The following is a 15,663-nucleotide window of genomic DNA, read 5'->3' as shown; positions in this document are numbered from 1 at the left end:
TACAGTGCGGCCTTCCCCCTAATCAAGCGCAAGCCCGACCCGGAGAAGCCAACCCCGTCGAGTCAAGCGGTCCGTCCCGTCGCTATCAGCACCCAGCTGGTAGTGCTTGGGTGATCGCAGTCGAGCCGCCTCCACGCCCATGGGCTCAACATGATCTCTATGCAACGCTCCCTCTCGTCGCCCGTCGCCATTCACTCGTGTAGGTTGGAGAGAAGAGAGCTAGCTACAAGCTCTGTTCTGGGTGGTGGTGGACCTTTGCCAGTGTGCTGATCCTTATGCCCTTGAAATGCAGCTATACCTCCCTCCACGACACGCCCTTCGCGATCTCCGACGCCGTCCCCCGATGACCATGTCGATCTCGCCCTTCCCCGCCGGTTCACATCGAGAAGTCCCACCCGAACCGCCGAGCCCGCCATGTCTCACTCTCGGCGCAGTGAGGACCTCCCGAGGCGCTCTTCGACCCAGCTGATCCCGGGCTCTACCGCAAGCCGAAAACCTGTCATCGCCCAGGCCACGATCCCCTCTTCCGACGCGCCAGGCCCCGGTCCACGGGATTCCTCCGATAGCCTAGAGACTGTCGCCAGCCCGCCTTCTCGCCCCGTGGGCCAGTCACAGGATATTAATTTTCCTTGTCCCCTCCTCCCGGATCCCTCGCTGTATACGAACCACATCGGTGATCAGGAACCCGACGGCACAACGCTGGAGGAGCTGGCACACCTGGTCCGCCTGTCCAAGTACCAAGAGCGCAAGCGCGCCAACACCCGGATACGGTTGCAGCGGAGCCTGATATCCACTGCCCTGTCGGCACGACTGGTGCGATGCGGCGAGTTGGCCCACCGGAATCTCGTCGACTGTTTCCGTGGGGATGACAAGAAAATCTTTGCTTCTCTATATAATGCCGTGATTGATGTCCGCAGGAGTTGCGAGGAGACCCGCCGCTATGCGCTTCTTGAGCCGGATATGGAGTTGCTGCACTCTCCCAGTGTTAGCTCGACGGATGGCATGGATACGCCGACAGCATCTATTGCCGGAGGCGGTGCTGCCGTTGGATCTATCACGCCCTTCCTTAATGATATTTCCGCCTCGGCCCGGGAGACCTTCTTGAACCTCCTCACGCAAATTAGGACTAATCCCGACTATCTAGCTACCCGCATTGCGTCCCTGGATCTCCCCGAGCTGACCGCCCTCACCAGCTTCCACCAAGGCCTCGAGGCTATCGAGTCGGTGCTTCCATACCACAACCGTCCGTCCGCACGGGGGACCGGGCCGTCTGCCAACCGCAACCTGGTGCAGGAACGTAGCGCCATTGAGCGGCTCCTTTCGTTCCAGAGACATGATCCGCTATCGGCCCTCATCCATACTTGCTTTGCTAACTCTGCGGGCCCTGACAGCGCAGAGGACAAGAGGAGAAGCAATATTTGGGCCACTACGTGCGCAAAGCTGATCTCGGAGCAGAAGCCAGGCATCGAGAACATCCTCATCGCGGTCATTGACGCCTGGGTGGCCATGCGTGACTGGTCCGGGAAGTCCAATATGGAATGGTACCTGATGAAGATCCTGGAAGACGGCGCGTTTCTCCTTGACCGTGCAGAGGACCAACATGGTACGCGCTTCAACCTATCCGACTGGACATCCAAGGACCAGATCGCGGCCGAGGAGTTCTATGAACGTGCCACGGATGAGCTGTTCGACGTCATCGACGACGAGGACGCCACAGGAATCCCGGAGGGCCTGATCGAGCTTGGGAACGAGATACTTAAGAAACTGGATAGCAAATACGTGGATAGCACCCGCAAGTGGTTCGTCTACAAATGGCTGTTTTCCGTCTGGCTCCTCGGAGTGGTTATCCATCCCGAGAGCTACGGAATGATGGCCGACTACCACATCACCGAGTACGGACGACAGAAAATCCTAAAGCAGGTCGCTCTGCGTGCCCAGCGAGATGTGGTCGAGATGCTGTGGACCAAATCCCCCGTCTCCACGCCACCAAAGGTGAAGGCTCATGTTGACAGCATAATCGGTCGTTTCAAGCACTCCAACTCCCGGAAGTCCAAGCCGAGGCTCCTCCCGGCGAGGTCGATCACGTCTCTGCGCGAGACGGTCGAGGTCCATCCGTACCTGGTCATCAGCCCTGCTGACCTGGCCACCCTTGTCAACGCCCTGTTTCCTGAAAAGAGGCCTCAGTCTGCACAATCCAGCAGCTTGCGCTCGGGAGCACCGTCCATCTCCGCTTTCTCCATCGTTTCTCAGCCCATGTCACGGGCCTTTGACACGGCTTCGGTTCTCAGTACCAGTGCCGGGTCGATGGTCAGCGAGGCTACCACTTCCAGGGAGCCACTCATTGATGAGCCACGGCATGGAAGCCCGCATCGCTACTCACCGCCTATTCTAGACCAGGGAAGCCAGAACCGCCCGAGCAGCTACGAAGATGACGGGTATCGTCTTCGGCTTGCGATGCACGAGATGACCCAGATCCTTGGTCAGGATGTCGTCTATGGTTCGTGCCACCCCTGTGCCGAGCGTTGGGCCGTTTTGTTTATCTCTTCCGACGGAAATACCTTGTCGACCCACATGACATATGATCCGGACGAGGATGTGGAAGAGGAGGAGAACTCGTCGACCAGCGATACCGAGGACGAGGATACCGAGGATGACAGGCCAGAACTGGACAAGAGCTACCATCAGCTCCGGGACTCAATCCTGAAACTAGTCGAGGACTTCGAGATCCCCCAGACCCCGGGTGACGGTGACACAAAGACCAAGACATTCAGTAATCGAGCCTCGAGTCTCAAAAAGTACAGGTCCAAAAACAGGATTATTACCGCTGGGAGAACCATGGGCAGCAGAAACCCGTACCGTAAACGGCTGGAGAGTATCGCAAGCAGCCAAGCGGGGAGCCCTCCTAGGAGTAGCAAAGGGAAGGAAGGGCTTGGGGATGAAGAGAAGCTGGAATCGTCCCCTGTCCTCGTTGATATGCTGAAAGCGGCGTCTTCCCAATCGCGGGCCCAGTCCGACTTCGTCGCCGCCCACCTATACTGGAGGACCCTCCAACAGTTGAACATGCTGTCATCCGACTCCTTACGCCGCAATGGATTTGCGACGCTCTTGAACATTTTCTCCCGTGGTCCGAGGGACTCACTCCGGCGGTCAGCCTCCGCGATCGAGGAGTACGACGCTTGGCTCATATGGCTCAAGCAAAGCCAGGAGCGGGCAGAAGGCTTGATCGACACCATGATGCGGCGGTTCCGTGCCCTGCGCGATAAGATGTGGTACGTCACCGACGTTCGCAACTCTGCGCCGTACGAGCATAGCCGGAATATCGCCGTCGCGCTGAAGACCATGGGAATGCCTCGGAAGTGGGACTCATTCCAACGAACGCGGAACCACACGCACCGCGGCCCCACGGCCAACTATCTGTTCCGCACCGAGTCGCAGATCATGGATCTCCTCGCCGCGTCGGAGGACCAGGGTGGACCAAATAAGCTCTCTGACGACCAGGCCGAGAAGACGTCGCGGTGGCTCCTTCAGTACAGCGTCGAGAACTTTTGCCGTGGGGAAGAAAGGATACATCGGTTCTGCTGCGAGGTCGATAACTGCATCAACAAGCTGGTCGGCGACAGCATCGTCGATACGCCGGTCCTGTGGTCGAGCGAGCTGTATCTCAGAGACAGGCGAGCCATGGAAGGCGGGCGAGGCGGGCGTGATAGAGAAAGCCATGGCTGGGACGATGCAGCCAGCAGTGTCATCAGCGACCCCGAACGCCGCTTCGGATCCGTGGGCAGACCGCCCATCACCATACCCAGGGATATGAGGAACATGTCGGCGCACAATGTCAGCCAGCTTTCGTTCGACTCGGGGCGATTCAGCTTCTCAAGGGCCAGCACTGTGTTATCCGACATCACAGATAGCCAGGACTACTTTGGCGTCTCATCTCCGGTCCATACCATCGACTCGTCGACGACATTCTGGTCGCCCTTCCAGGCCGCGATAGCCCCGAGCTCGGCGGCTTCCAGGGCGCAGTCACCGACCACGAGTGTCACAAATCTCTCTGCCGTCTTCTCGCAGCCAAACCATCAACACCTTCCCTCTCAGTCCCATCATTCCGCCGGCCGGCCCGGGACATCGGCGTCGTCCAACGAAACTGTCTATCAGCAACGCATCTCGGAAGAAAAGGCGCGCTTCCTCACCGAGCTTCGACAAACTCTCACAAGTCTGCTACTATCAGATCTTGGTAATCTGGTCTTTGCTCGGGGGTCGGAGACAGACGGCTGGTTCGAAGGTCTCGGTCAGGAATGTATCGATCGCCGAGAGGCGCTCAGGCGGCGGGCACCGAAGCCGGCGCGGAAGTCATCCAAGGCGCCCCTGAAACAACGGGCCATGGAGAAAAGGAGGAGCCTCGGGAAACTGCGTGGGGCTGCTAGCGCCGAGACCTCCAGCGATAAGGCCGGCTCTGATATCCAGAGCCCGTGCCTGGCTCCCGAGTCGGCCGGCAGCCATGGCAATGACAGCTCTGCCACGAGCGACACCGTCTCTGCGCGTACAAACTCCCAGAAGCCGCACAAGGACACGATGCCCGAGTTTCCGTTTACAAAGGCCTACCAACGACTCCTGCGCATGTTCTGTGTTCATCCGAACCCTTACACGAAGCTGAATGCGTTATTCGAATTGGAGAATCTCATTGTCGCATCCCTGACATCGGGCTCACGGAAGTCGAGGTTGGCGTGGGCTCGATTGGAGGTCGGCTCTCCATCCTCGGCGTCGGATGATCACACCGTCAATTCCAGCACGGGCCGTGCGAAGCCCCTCGAAGAAGCCATTGATAACGTTAAAGAGAGGCGCTCGCACACGCTACAACAGCACCCGGTCTTCTCCGCTCCGGGCCACGCGGGACGTCTCAGCGGTGGTGCCGGCAACTTCGACACACGCTCAGTCGGCACGACGAACCCCGCCAACACGGACGCGATTGCGAATATCCTGCAGTCCCTATTTCGTGACCCGTCATTGCGTCCCAAAACGCTCTTCCGCGACCTGCAGTTCATCTCGGCCTTTGTGCCCGCCTCTATCCTGGACAAGACGGAGCGTGGTAAGGCTTTCTGGGACGCCGGCCTCGCGGCTCTGAATCTCAAGCACGATGTTTGCAAAACCATGGTCGAGGTCGCAGACGAGGTCGTCAAGGTGTACACGCAGACGCGAAGCGGTGGCTTGGATCCGTCTCCCAGCCCGAACAACAACAGGCCCGGCAGCACGGCTTCGTCGTCGACGGCCGCTGAGGGGCCTAGAATCAGCCACAGCTCACCCGGACAAGGGGATGCTGCTTCAAACCCCCCAACTCCTCCTCCTTTGCCGCTCATGACGTACTCGCTGGCCGACGCAGCCCGGATGGTGACCATAACGGCCAAAGAGGGGGATCCCACGGCCCAACGCGAACTGGCTATTTTCTACCTCGGTAACTCGGAACTCGTCGAGAGGACCACGCTTCCGCTAAGCAAGCCCCGCGAGGTCTTCAAGCAGGCCGTGATGGAGAAGTACGGCGGGGCGTCTCGGTCCGGCCTTGGCTCTTCGGGGAACAACAGGTACCATTCTGGCGCGGCCAGCGGACGCGGGCTCGGTCAGGGCCAGGCCGGCGGCGGCATCGGGCTGGGAATGGGCGGCGGCGTGGGCGGTGCTGGGACGGGGCCCGGCAGCGACGGGCCCGGGGTCGGCGACGTCAGGAGCGATCCGGCCCTCATGTGCCTCGCCATCCATTGGATGAAGGCCGCCGAGCACGGCGGCGATGATCTGGCCAGGACGTTCTTGGGCCAGAACGAGATCGTCGGGCTGTGAGACTTGGACCGGGATGGGCCCGGTTTTGTTTTCGTTGGTTGCTTGCTGTGCAGCTCCATCTTTTGCCATCTTGTCTGTTTGCATTACTGCTGTTCATAATCATCTGCTTTTCAATCTTTTGCATCATTTTCTTAGACAAATATCCTGTGGGGTCGCGGGTCGGCGTCGGTTCCTCGTATCATCATTATCGCTCATCATTATCATCATTATCATCATCATCATCAGCATCATCATTCTCGAATCTTTTCCCGCCATACCCTGTGCCTTGCCTTCCGTTTTCGTCAACTATTTTACTTGGGAGGTCGGTTTGTCTGTCTAAACGGAATTACTACCCCTTACAAGCATTTTTTTGGGTTGATATCACATAGCATGAGATAGGTTCAGAGCTTCCTCAGGGCTCACTGGGTGATCAGGGTAAGCCAGGGCGATCTAGACAGGCTTCCAACATGCTGTCACATGCAGTGCCCTGGTTGAATTGGAATGTGTGTTGTGTCAATCTGAAGTCCCAAAGCATGATGGCGCACACTCAGCTCGCATCGTCCACGGATACATTAATCCTGGTCCCCAGGCTATGCCCCTTGTCGATGTCCACTACCCTTCTGTCTCTATGTGAACCTATTATGCGTGCACTGCTGCTCTCTAGCACAAGCAGCTCAACACCCTCTATTTTATGGATTTGTGAACGAACACTACATATGCTTGGCATGGACGTGGTCGTGATGGGAGCAACAAAACGACCTCGGCGAACACAGCTGGATCCCCCTGACTGGCGTTTTTAGGGAGTGAAAATAAGCTGACGTCAGGGGTCAGTGACCTTAAGGTTGGTCGTAGGGCCTCACAGCCAACCCATCACACGGTCACGAGATGAGCTGTTCCAAAATGATCTAAACAGGGCGTAATAGGAGATGATTTCATGTCGGCCGCTTTTTGAGGATGTTGGTCACAGGAAGTAAGCAGCTCACCCACCACACCGGTCCTTGGCGCGTCAGCTTGAACCCCACCCGACCCCTCAACCAGCTGAAAACCTCTCGAACGCAACAATAGTTTCGTACAGCAATAATAGTGTTTTCTTCTTCTCTTTGAATAAGAATTGAAGGCAGTGTAGTGCGGTGTTTAACTCAAACCTTGCAACTGCCATTAGAACCCCCGGAAACGCAGACCCGGAGCAGTCCTTCGCCATGCCCGACCTCACGGCCCGCCTGGCGGAGCTGAACCCCTTCAAGCGGGAGGCAGACTTGGACGTCTCGGACTCGGACGAGTTCGGCGAGGAGATCGACTCGGACACGATCGCGGGCGGCGGCCACGGCGCCCGCGAGTCAGACATCACCCGGAACCAGCTTCGCGTGAGCCACGCGCTAAGGACGTTCCTCGTGCGCGAGGGCGTCCTGTCGGAGCGGGGTGCCGGCCTGGCTGACGACGATGACGATGATGATGACGATAATTTCGACCCCGGGCGGCTCACGGCCCCTCTGCGCGCCCTCGTGGACAGGCCCCATGCAAGCGTCCCTCCTGCCCTGACGGACAGGTCGCACACGCTGCCCGAGTACTTTGTCAGCTCGAGCCACAACACGTACCTGTGCGCGCACCAGCTGTACGGCAAGTCGTCGGCGGCGGCGTACGGGGCCGCCCTCGGCGCGGGGTCGCGGTGCATCGAGATCGACGCGTGGGACCATGAGGACGACGTGGACGAGCCGAGGGTGACGCACGGGTACACGCTCGTCTCGAGCGTGCCGTTCCGCGAGGTGTGCGGGGCCATTCGCGATGTTGCGGATCGGGAGGCCGCCGAGGCGGAGGCCGCGGGGAGGGGCTACCGGCCGGCGCCGATACTGGTGTCGTTGGAGAATCACTGCGGGGCGCATGGGCAGCTGCGGCTCGTGCAGATCATGAAGGAGGTGCTGGGCGACCGGCTGCTGAGCAAGGAGGTCAGGGAGAAGGGCCATCGCGAGCAGGAGGCGGGGTCTGGTGAGCATGTCCGGCTTGAGGAGCTGGGGTCCAAGGTCGTGGTTATCGTTGAGTATCATCTCCCGAAAGACGAGGGGGACCACGAGGAATCTAGCAGTCCCGTGCCATCCGAGGACGAAGAGGAGGAGGAGGAGGATGAGGAACGGAAGCGCGCCCGCAAGGCCTACAAGGAGAAAGCGAAGAAGGCGGCGTCGAATGCGGTGATCGTGCCGGAGCTCGCGGCGCTGGGCATCTACGCGCAGTCTGTGAAGCCGTGCAACAACACGTGGTTCGACCCGGGCGAGCTTCGGAACGGCCCGCACCACCACCTCATCAACGTGTCCGAGTCCGGGCTGGCGGCGCACCTTCCCGCCCGGGCCGCCGACATCGCGCGCCACAACGCGCACCACCTCATGCGCGTCTTTCCCAAGGGCACGCGCATCTCGTCGCGCAACCTGCGGCCCGTCCCCTTCTGGGCCGTCGGCGCACAGGTCTGCGCCCTCAACTGGCAGACCTTCGAGTCCGGGATGCAGCTCAACGAGGCCCTCTTCGCAGGCACCGACGGCTACGTGCTCAAGCCCGCGTCCCTGCGGCCCGGCGGCGCCGACCTGGGTTCTCTAAGCCGACGCCCACGCCGCCGCCGCCGCTTGAGGCTGCGCGTTGCCGGCGCTACAGACGTGCCCGTCCCCGCCGCCCGCGCCGACGAGGCGAGACCGTACCTGACATGCTCGCTCGTGCAGGCCGCCCCCGCCGCCGGGCGATTGAAGCGCAAGACGGCGCCGTACAAGCACCACCACTCTCGGCTGGGGGGTTTCCTGCGGCGGGGTGAGAACCCGCGGGCGGCGGACCCGGTGTGGGACGACGCGCTGGAGTGGGAGTTTGATGCCGATGATGAGCTTGTCTTCCTGCGCATGATGGTCAAGGATGATGTTAGTTTCGCGCGGAACCCCGTGCTTGCGGTCGCGGCTGTGAGGGTCCTGTATGTGGTTGATGGTTGGTGCTTCATTCGCATGCTGGATCTCAAGGGGAGAGAGACGAGGTGTAGCTTGCTTGTGAAGTTCGAGGTCGAGGATGTGGATGGGTGATCCGCACAAGTTCTCGCGGTTTGCAGTTTCGGGTCACCTAATGATGCCGCCCGAATGAATGCCTACCTACCACCTAATCATTCGAAGTCCAATGCTAATCGGTACCTACTTGCTATTCATCCACTTCAGAGACCCCTTCCAGCTCTGCCATTTGAAAACTTACCAGGTCTACTCGTAATCTCTTCATGCCGGCTTTTGCATACCCTGTACGCCGTAGAAGAGCCGATCTGAGGCCATTCACAAGAGACAGATCGATCGGGAAAGCCAACCCGGAGATTGTTGTGGGGCTAATATCGACGCTAGGGAAGACCCTTGGCTCGTTTTGGCGTAGCTGCCGTGTCGATCAATCACATTACATCATACATTGGTTGCAAGCTTCCACACACATTCCTCGGCCAAGCTGCCAAGCAACTGCGACTAGAAAACCTCTTACCCCGTTCTCCCTTGCCTTGCCCACTTCCACGAAAGCAAGCATCTTTGTTACAGAAGAAGCCTTTGACATTATCATCGAAGGGCGCTCGCGCATCAAAAGGTGCGTACGGCCTGCATTGCCTTGCTTCCCCGCTGGAGAAACCGAGACCCCAGATATCGGTAAACACCGGAAATTGACGGATCTCAACGACAGTGCCCAATAGCCAGACAATCGAACGATCCGTCACAGACATCGATCATGGCGAGTGGCCCGCCTTACGATCAGTATGGCGGCGGGTATTATCAGCAGCCGCCCCCTCAGGGCCAGCAGGGAGGGTACTACAATAACTACAACAACAATAACGACCCTTACTACTCGCAGCAGCCGCCAAACGCGCCACCCCCGCCGCCCCAGTATGGAAACCAGAACCAGAGCGTGCCGTACGCCAACGGAATGGGCGAGAAACCCAGCTTTGACCAGGCGTTTGCGGTACAGAAGCCCAAGTGGAACGATCTCTGGGCCGGGATACTGGTATGGATTCTCCTCAGGGGCTCGGGCTCGGGATGGTATGTTGTTCACTGGCTGACTTGGTTCTCCAAAAGTTCTTATTAGTCTTTGCCGGCTTCGTTGTGGTATCGGCGTTTTCGCTCCAAGGCTACGGTACGACGCCTTGGTAACTAGTGGCAGTAAATGCGAATGGGGAGGTTTCAGTTCGCTAACAATAATGTGTTCGCAGCGGCTACGAGGAATCAGAACACTGGTGGGCTCGGTAACCAACTCAATACCTTCACCCTCACGACACACACCATCATCCTATTCGCCTGGGTCCTCGTGACGGCCCTCGTCCTCAGCTACGGCTACATGTGGCTAGCTCGTAGATTCACGAAGCAGTTCATCTGGATTACGGGGATCCTCAACATCCTCTTCGGGCTGGTGACGGCCATCTACATGCTGTCCCGGCGCTATTGGTCCGGCGGGATCGTGTTCCTCCTCTTCTCCGCCTTCATGGTCATCTGCTTCATCACCTGGATCAAGCGCATCCCCTTCAGCGTCCTGATGCTCCAGACGGCCATCGACGTCGCCAAGCAGCACGGCCACGTCTACCTCGTCAGCGCCGTGGGTGGCCTCCTGGCCACGGTCTTCGCGGCCTGGTACTCTGTCACCCTCGTCGCCGTGTACGTCAAATATGACCCGAACCAGAACAATGAGGCCTGTCGGGAGGGCGTCGGCAGCTGCAGCCAGGCCAAGGTGATCGGCCTCGTGGTGTTCGTCACTTTCGCGGCCTACTGGATCTCGGAGGTGCTTAAGAACACCATGCATGTGGTCATCTCGGGCGTGTACGGGTCGTGGTACTTCAACTCGCGCAGCTACCCAACAAAGGTGACGCGCGGCGCCCTGAAGCGGGCGCTAACCTACAGCTTCGGCAGCATCAGCCTCGGCAGCCTGATCGTGGCCATCATCAACTTCCTCCGCCAGGTGTGCTCCGTCGCCCAGCAGCAGTCGGCCGCCGACGGCAACATCGTCAGCACCATTCTTTTCTGCGTCCTCCGCTGCTTCATATCCATTCTCGACTGGGCCGTGCAGTTCCTCAACCGCTACGCCTTCTCCCACATCGCCCTCTACGGCAAGTCATACTTTGCCGCCGCTAAGGACACCTGGAAGTGGGTTTTCTCTTCCTTCTCTTCCCATCTGCACACTCAGACGCACACACACACATATATATATATATATACTGACATTGGGCCCCCAGGATGATCAAAGACCGCGGCATCGACGCCCTCATAAACGACTGCCTCGTCGGCCCCGTCCTGAGCATGGGCGCCACCTTTGTCGCCTACGCCTGCGCCCTCCTGGCCTACCTGTACCTGGTCTACACGAAACCGGCCTACAACATCGACGGCGGCTACACCCCCGTCATCGTCGCCTTCGCCTTCCTCATCGGCCTGCAGATCTGCAACGTCTTCACCACCCCGATCAGCAGCGGCGTCGACACAATCTTCGTCGCCGCCGCGTGGGACCCCGAGGTCATGATCCGAGACCACCCAGACCTGTACCATCGCATGGTGCAGGTTTATCCGCGCGTGCAGCAGGCTATTCACGCGTGAGGGGTTGGGGCTGCTTGTGGGGGGTAATGATGGTGTCGGATGGAGAAGGTTTGACTAATACCAATGGTGACGAGCACATATGTTTGCGGTCCCCAAAGATTACCGGGGCTAGTTAAAACCGTGCTAGGAAAGCATAATAAATTCTTACAACTTTAGAAACAATATCCCATGCCTTCCAAGGTCCATCTATTGCTCCCCAAGCCATCCATGCTGAGTTATCCAAATGCGTGAAATATTCCGCCATGTGACTCAATGTCACATCGAGCCCATGAAGCCGACTGAGACATCGCCTCACCACTATCAGTCAGTCAGCCCGTCCGGCAGCTTGCAGGATGCCAGCCAGCCAGACACCAATTACCGAGAGCCTATGATCAGGGGCTCAACGCCACAAACTCCTCCTGTTCCCGCCATGTATGCGACAAGCCGAAAACGCCAACCACCTTCCCGATCCCATGCTCTGGATCGACATGGAACATCCCTCTACCTGTTGTAACGGTTCTTCGGCTACTGTGCGCGAAGTTAGTTTCGTAGTCCTGGAAAGGTAGAGGAGGACACGCGCTGGAAAAGTTCTAACCCGGTTGGATCGTCTTCTGCGCTCGTTTGTCTGAGGACCCCTCACAAACGCACTGATGATACCCCCCTTATTGATATATCCCAGTACTGTAGGGTGTTCTCGTTGAGCAGGTCGCCGGGGTTGAGACGTGGCCTCCCGACGACACAAGTCCAGCCCGAATTGGCATCCCATCCTGGGCAAGAGGGCCACGCGCCCCCGCCCCCCCGAGCGGCACTCACAATTCGTTCCAGCATGAGATGGAAAAGATGTGATCGTTTCTACGAACAGAGAAATCATGGTTGTCAACGGGAGCCGAACCCTTTGGAGAGCCAGTCTCGGTCCTGCCATTCCAATGTGACGTAAGGAGAATACGGCGAGATCTGGCTATCACTCCCTTCCGACAAGACGCTGTCTGGCGGTGTCCGGCTCGCCACCGTGACGCCGGGTGGTTGCTGCCTCTTGGGGAAGTCGGGTCTTGGCGAGTTTACCACGGGTGTAGAGCCTAGGCCAGGATTGCCGGCCTCCACCGTCCTTGGGTATGGCCCGACCGGCGTGTCGTCGTCGTCCCCGTCCGAAAAATCGGCTTGGCGGAGTAGGCTGTGAATCGCGAGTCGCTGGCGAGCTTTAGCGGCCGCTGAAAGCTGCTGCTGCGGGGGCCTTTCCAGTCGTCTCCCGGGCTTGGGTTCGGGGTCAGGCAGCTGTTCTGGCTCGTCGCTACTCGGAGATGGGAAAGCGGCAATGGCGCGGCCCATCTCTTCGATAATCGGTTTCACGACTATTGAGCCCGGGAAGAAGCGCTTCAGCGCCGCCAGGCACAGCTCGGCCCGGCTGAGGGCGAACTCCTCGGTTGCGCGCACGATTCCGCTCTTTCCGGTCCGCGAGAGGAATAGCACCAGTCGGGTAGCCTGGTAGGCGCAGATTGCCGTGTCGAACTCGAGGAGTCTGGGCTGTGTGCTCTGCTGGTTGAGATTCGATAGGATCTGGATGATGGAAGTGGCGTGGTGGAAGCACAATGACTCGGCATGAGAGAAGTAGGAAGGGTCCAGCGCGTCAAGCACCACCCTTGGGGCTGCCTCTCGGTAATCGACGAGGAACAGGCGATATATATCGCAGTGGCATTGGTGCCAGGAGAGGTGCATTAGCATGTGCCGAGGGAGCCACTGGCTATGGAGGATGCAGGACAGCTTCTCCATCGTAAGGGTCGGGCCACCTTCCATCTGCTCCCCTATCGCCGTGAGTTCGGCCTCAAAATCCTGCACGAGGCTGGGCATCGATGGGAAGGGCTGTTCGCACAAGGCAAGCGATCTGGTCAGCCTCATGATATCGCGGCGCAGTCGTTCCAGTCTGATGCAGAGGGGATATGCTCCAGGCCCGTCCTTGTCAACCCCGGCGCTTCCCTCCGCAAAGTCGCGCTCACAACTGGGCATCCTCAGGTAGATATTCTCCAGTGGACAAAGCTCGAATTCGGGCAGGCCGATGCAGAAGTATCTCTCCGCCAGCTTCATGCACCACATGATGCGGCGCCGCACCTCCAGAGTCGCCGAGTGCTGGTCGGACCGCTCGTGGTTCAGTCGCATGGCTGCTGCGGCCCTCGCAGCAAGCGACAGCAACATGAACGCTCTCTGAAACTGGCCACTGTCGATTTGGTAGAGAATGACGAGTAGGAGGGCCTGCAGGCGCGATACTGTCGGCGACTCTAGCCTGTCCCACACCATGCGCTCCGCTCTTCGAATCCACTGCGAAGCCAAGAAATGCTCCCTGGTACCAGCCTTGCGCCCTGCATCCTGATGGGATAAGGCTACTCCGGAGATGGCGAGTCGCAATGCCTCGTCTAGGGTGCCGTTTATCCACCGTTGCCTCGTCCTGGGTCTATACAGGAATGCGTAAGAAGGCAGGGCGTACACAACGTCGAAGAAGTAATCGACCAAGATAGGTGATGTTGGCGCCGGGGGGTCAGGGTCGCTCCTAGCCGTCAGCACACCAATCATTGCCGGTCAGCAGCGGGGGGGGAGATCCACTCACAAGGAAGAACCGACCTCGCCGTGTTCGCCGGACTCGGTGGGCTCACTGTGGTCTGGGTGGTGGTCAGGGTGGTGGTCTGACCCACCTTCCTCGGGTTCCCCGGTGCTTGGGCGGGGAGAGATGGGTGTTGCCAGGTGGGCCGGACTTGACGCGGCGGGACTTCCGGAGGCCTCTGCGTCTTTCTCACCCAGCTCCCGGTCCCGTGCCCTCCTCCGCGTGGACGACGGGTAGGTGCATTGCACTCGGCGTCGTTTGCAGTTCAAACACTGCGGTACGTCGCTGGAACAGCGGACCTTCTGTTCTCGGCAGGCGTCACACGCTTTGCTTGCCCTGCGTCTCTCGGGACGGACTTCGACGGGAGATGACCCCAGGGCATCTGCATCTTGGTGGCCTTCCGAGGCTGCCTGGGAGAAGGAGCAGGCGAAAGAAAGGCGTTCGCAGTTGCTACAGATTCCTGCTCTTCCGTCGCATCGAACCTTGAATTACAGGAAATGGTTAGTGCACAGTCTGGTGGAATGCTTGACTCGCGTGCTTGCCTTGCGGTATCTGCACTGCCTGCAAGTCTCTTTCGGCTTTGAGTTGGTCGACCTGAACGTCGTCACATAGCTCTCCATTTCGGCGATGCGCATAGCTGCAGTAGATTGGAGTGGTTTACCAGAAGATCAAGACATGTCTATCCGCTGCGGAACTGTTTTGATAAAGAGAAACGGCTGCCAACTGGGATTCCCTACATTTTCCTCCAAGACAGCGTTCCCGCCCCCCGTCCGTAACATCAGACGTGGGAAGCGGGGCACAGACCAGACGTTGTGCATGGAGAGTCAAGACGAGCTTTGGAGCTAAAATGAGGCGATCGATGAACAGATATCGCTACCGAATTACGAACGATAAGCCGCGAACGGCAACCAATGTACACGGTGTACACAGTGTGTCACCATCTACTACTCTAAATGCACCTTACTGCGTGTCTTACTCGGAATTTAGGTCCTGCCAATGGAATCTGGAAATGATCAGAAGAAGATGGAAAATAGAAGAGGAAGGATTAAAAGAGAAAACCCCCTGAGGTCCCTTCTTCAATTAGGTACCGAGGCACTGCACAGTAAACTCGCTTCAGCATGGAACCTAGGTTGTGTTTCCGTCCAACACAACCGCAATTCATCCCTTCCCAATATGCATTGGAAGTGCCCGTTGCAGCCGCCGCCTAATGCCATGGCCGGATCCACAGTCTCTCTGCCTGCCAAAAACGGCGTCTCCTCAAACTGCTTGCTGAAAAGTACCTATTCAAATGGCTTACTTGGTCGAGGAATCCAGACAGAATGGGTACCTGACAAAGAAATGAAAGCCAGAAACCTGCTTACCTTTTGAGACTTTTCCGTTGGGGGGACTCATCTTGGACAAATCCTGCCAAAGACGTGTGTCCCAGTGTGCTCAAAATAGGGGCATAGACGTCCTTCCCACGATAGACAATGCCCCTATTTGGGAAGACCTAAGGGGCACATTCCCAATGACAATGCACTTCTACGGTCATGTCATGCAAGGCAGGGTAAGGCAAATACAGACCATGTCTTGTCTATATCTCAATCATGGGTTCAAGATCCATTGTTTGATATCCATTGTCCGAGGCAGTTCGTCGAGATGTATGTCGTGTATTGGTCGCTCTTGCCACGACCTTCCTCGAGGTATGCCAATAGACTCTCCCCTTCGCCTATGGAACCTTCCATTCCC

The 15,663-nt window shown here is 58.3% G+C and overlaps 4 protein-coding genes across 4 annotated transcripts; 3 read left to right on the top strand and 1 right to left on the bottom strand.

Moving 5' to 3' along the window:
- Positions 1-150: 150 nt before the first annotated feature.
- QBC33DRAFT_560201 (uncharacterized protein) lies at positions 151-5,823 on the top strand (the record flags this gene model as incomplete). The annotated part of the gene is made up of 2 exons (XM_060430039.1): positions 151-199; positions 293-5,823. 2 exons carry the CDS (start codon positions 151-153, stop codon positions 5,821-5,823), a joined length of 5,580 nt encoding a protein of 1,859 aa, XP_060282510.1.
- Positions 5,824-6,802: 979 nt separating this feature from the next.
- QBC33DRAFT_115869 (phosphoinositide phospholipase) lies at positions 6,803-9,233 on the top strand. Its single transcript, XM_060421941.1, has one exon. The coding sequence runs from the start codon at positions 7,002-7,004 to the stop codon at positions 8,847-8,849; it is 1,848 nt and encodes a 615-aa protein (XP_060282509.1). The 5' UTR covers positions 6,803-7,001; the 3' UTR covers positions 8,850-9,233.
- Positions 9,234-9,279: 46 nt separating this feature from the next.
- QBC33DRAFT_542434 (plasma-membrane choline transporter-domain-containing protein) lies at positions 9,280-11,558 on the top strand. Its single transcript, XM_060428272.1, has 5 exons — positions 9,280-9,381; positions 9,475-9,792; positions 9,864-9,921; positions 9,998-10,922; positions 11,012-11,558. Exons 2-5 carry the CDS (start codon positions 9,520-9,522, stop codon positions 11,364-11,366), a joined length of 1,611 nt encoding a protein of 536 aa, XP_060282508.1. The 5' UTR covers positions 9,280-9,381; positions 9,475-9,519; the 3' UTR covers positions 11,367-11,558.
- Positions 11,559-11,934: 376 nt separating this feature from the next.
- On the bottom strand, positions 11,935-15,006 carry QBC33DRAFT_116092 (uncharacterized protein). Its single transcript, XM_060421942.1, has 3 exons — positions 14,478-15,006; positions 13,942-14,417; positions 11,935-13,881 (listed from the first exon to the last, which is right to left on the bottom strand). Exons 1-3 carry the CDS (start codon positions 14,568-14,570, stop codon positions 12,222-12,224), a joined length of 2,229 nt encoding a protein of 742 aa, XP_060282507.1. The 5' UTR covers positions 14,571-15,006; the 3' UTR covers positions 11,935-12,221.
- Between the last annotated feature and the right edge of the window lie 657 nt (positions 15,007-15,663).

Source organism: Phialemonium atrogriseum (assembly GCF_030411735.1).
Source record: "Phialemonium atrogriseum strain 8032-3 unplaced genomic scaffold QBC33scaffold_16, whole genome shotgun sequence".
NCBI lineage: Eukaryota > Fungi > Ascomycota > Sordariomycetes > Cephalothecales > Cephalothecaceae > Phialemonium > Phialemonium atrogriseum.
The sequence above is the reverse complement of the archived record's forward strand: the minus strand, read 5'-3'. Positions and strand labels throughout refer to the sequence as shown.

Bases quoted from the DNA above. Each gene is read 5' to 3' on its own strand.
- QBC33DRAFT_542434 (XM_060428272.1), top strand. From the start codon at position 9,520: ATGGCGAGTGGCCCGCCTTACGATCAGTATGGCGGCGGGTATTATCAG. The intron at 9,793-9,863 runs GTATGGATTCTC...GTTCTCCAAAAG, and splicing joins ATCTCTGGGCCGGGATACTG to TTCTTATTAGTCTTTGCCGG. The intron at 10,923-11,011 runs GTGGGTTTTCTC...TTGGGCCCCCAG, and splicing joins GCCGCTAAGGACACCTGGAA to GATGATCAAAGACCGCGGCA.
- QBC33DRAFT_116092 (XM_060421942.1), bottom strand. From the start codon at position 14,570: ATGCGCATCGCCGAAATGGAGAGCTATGTGACGACGTTCAGGTCGACC. The intron at 14,418-14,477 runs GCAAGCACGCGA...CTGTAATTCAAG, and splicing joins GGCAGTGCAGATACCGCAAG to GTTCGATGCGACGGAAGAGC. The intron at 13,882-13,941 runs GTGAGTGGATCT...GACGGCTAGGAG, and splicing joins GGCGAGGTCGGTTCTTCCTT to CGACCCTGACCCCCCGGCGC.
- QBC33DRAFT_115869 (XM_060421941.1), top strand. From the start codon at position 7,002: ATGCCCGACCTCACGGCCCGCCTGGCGGAGCTGAACCCCTTCAAGCGG.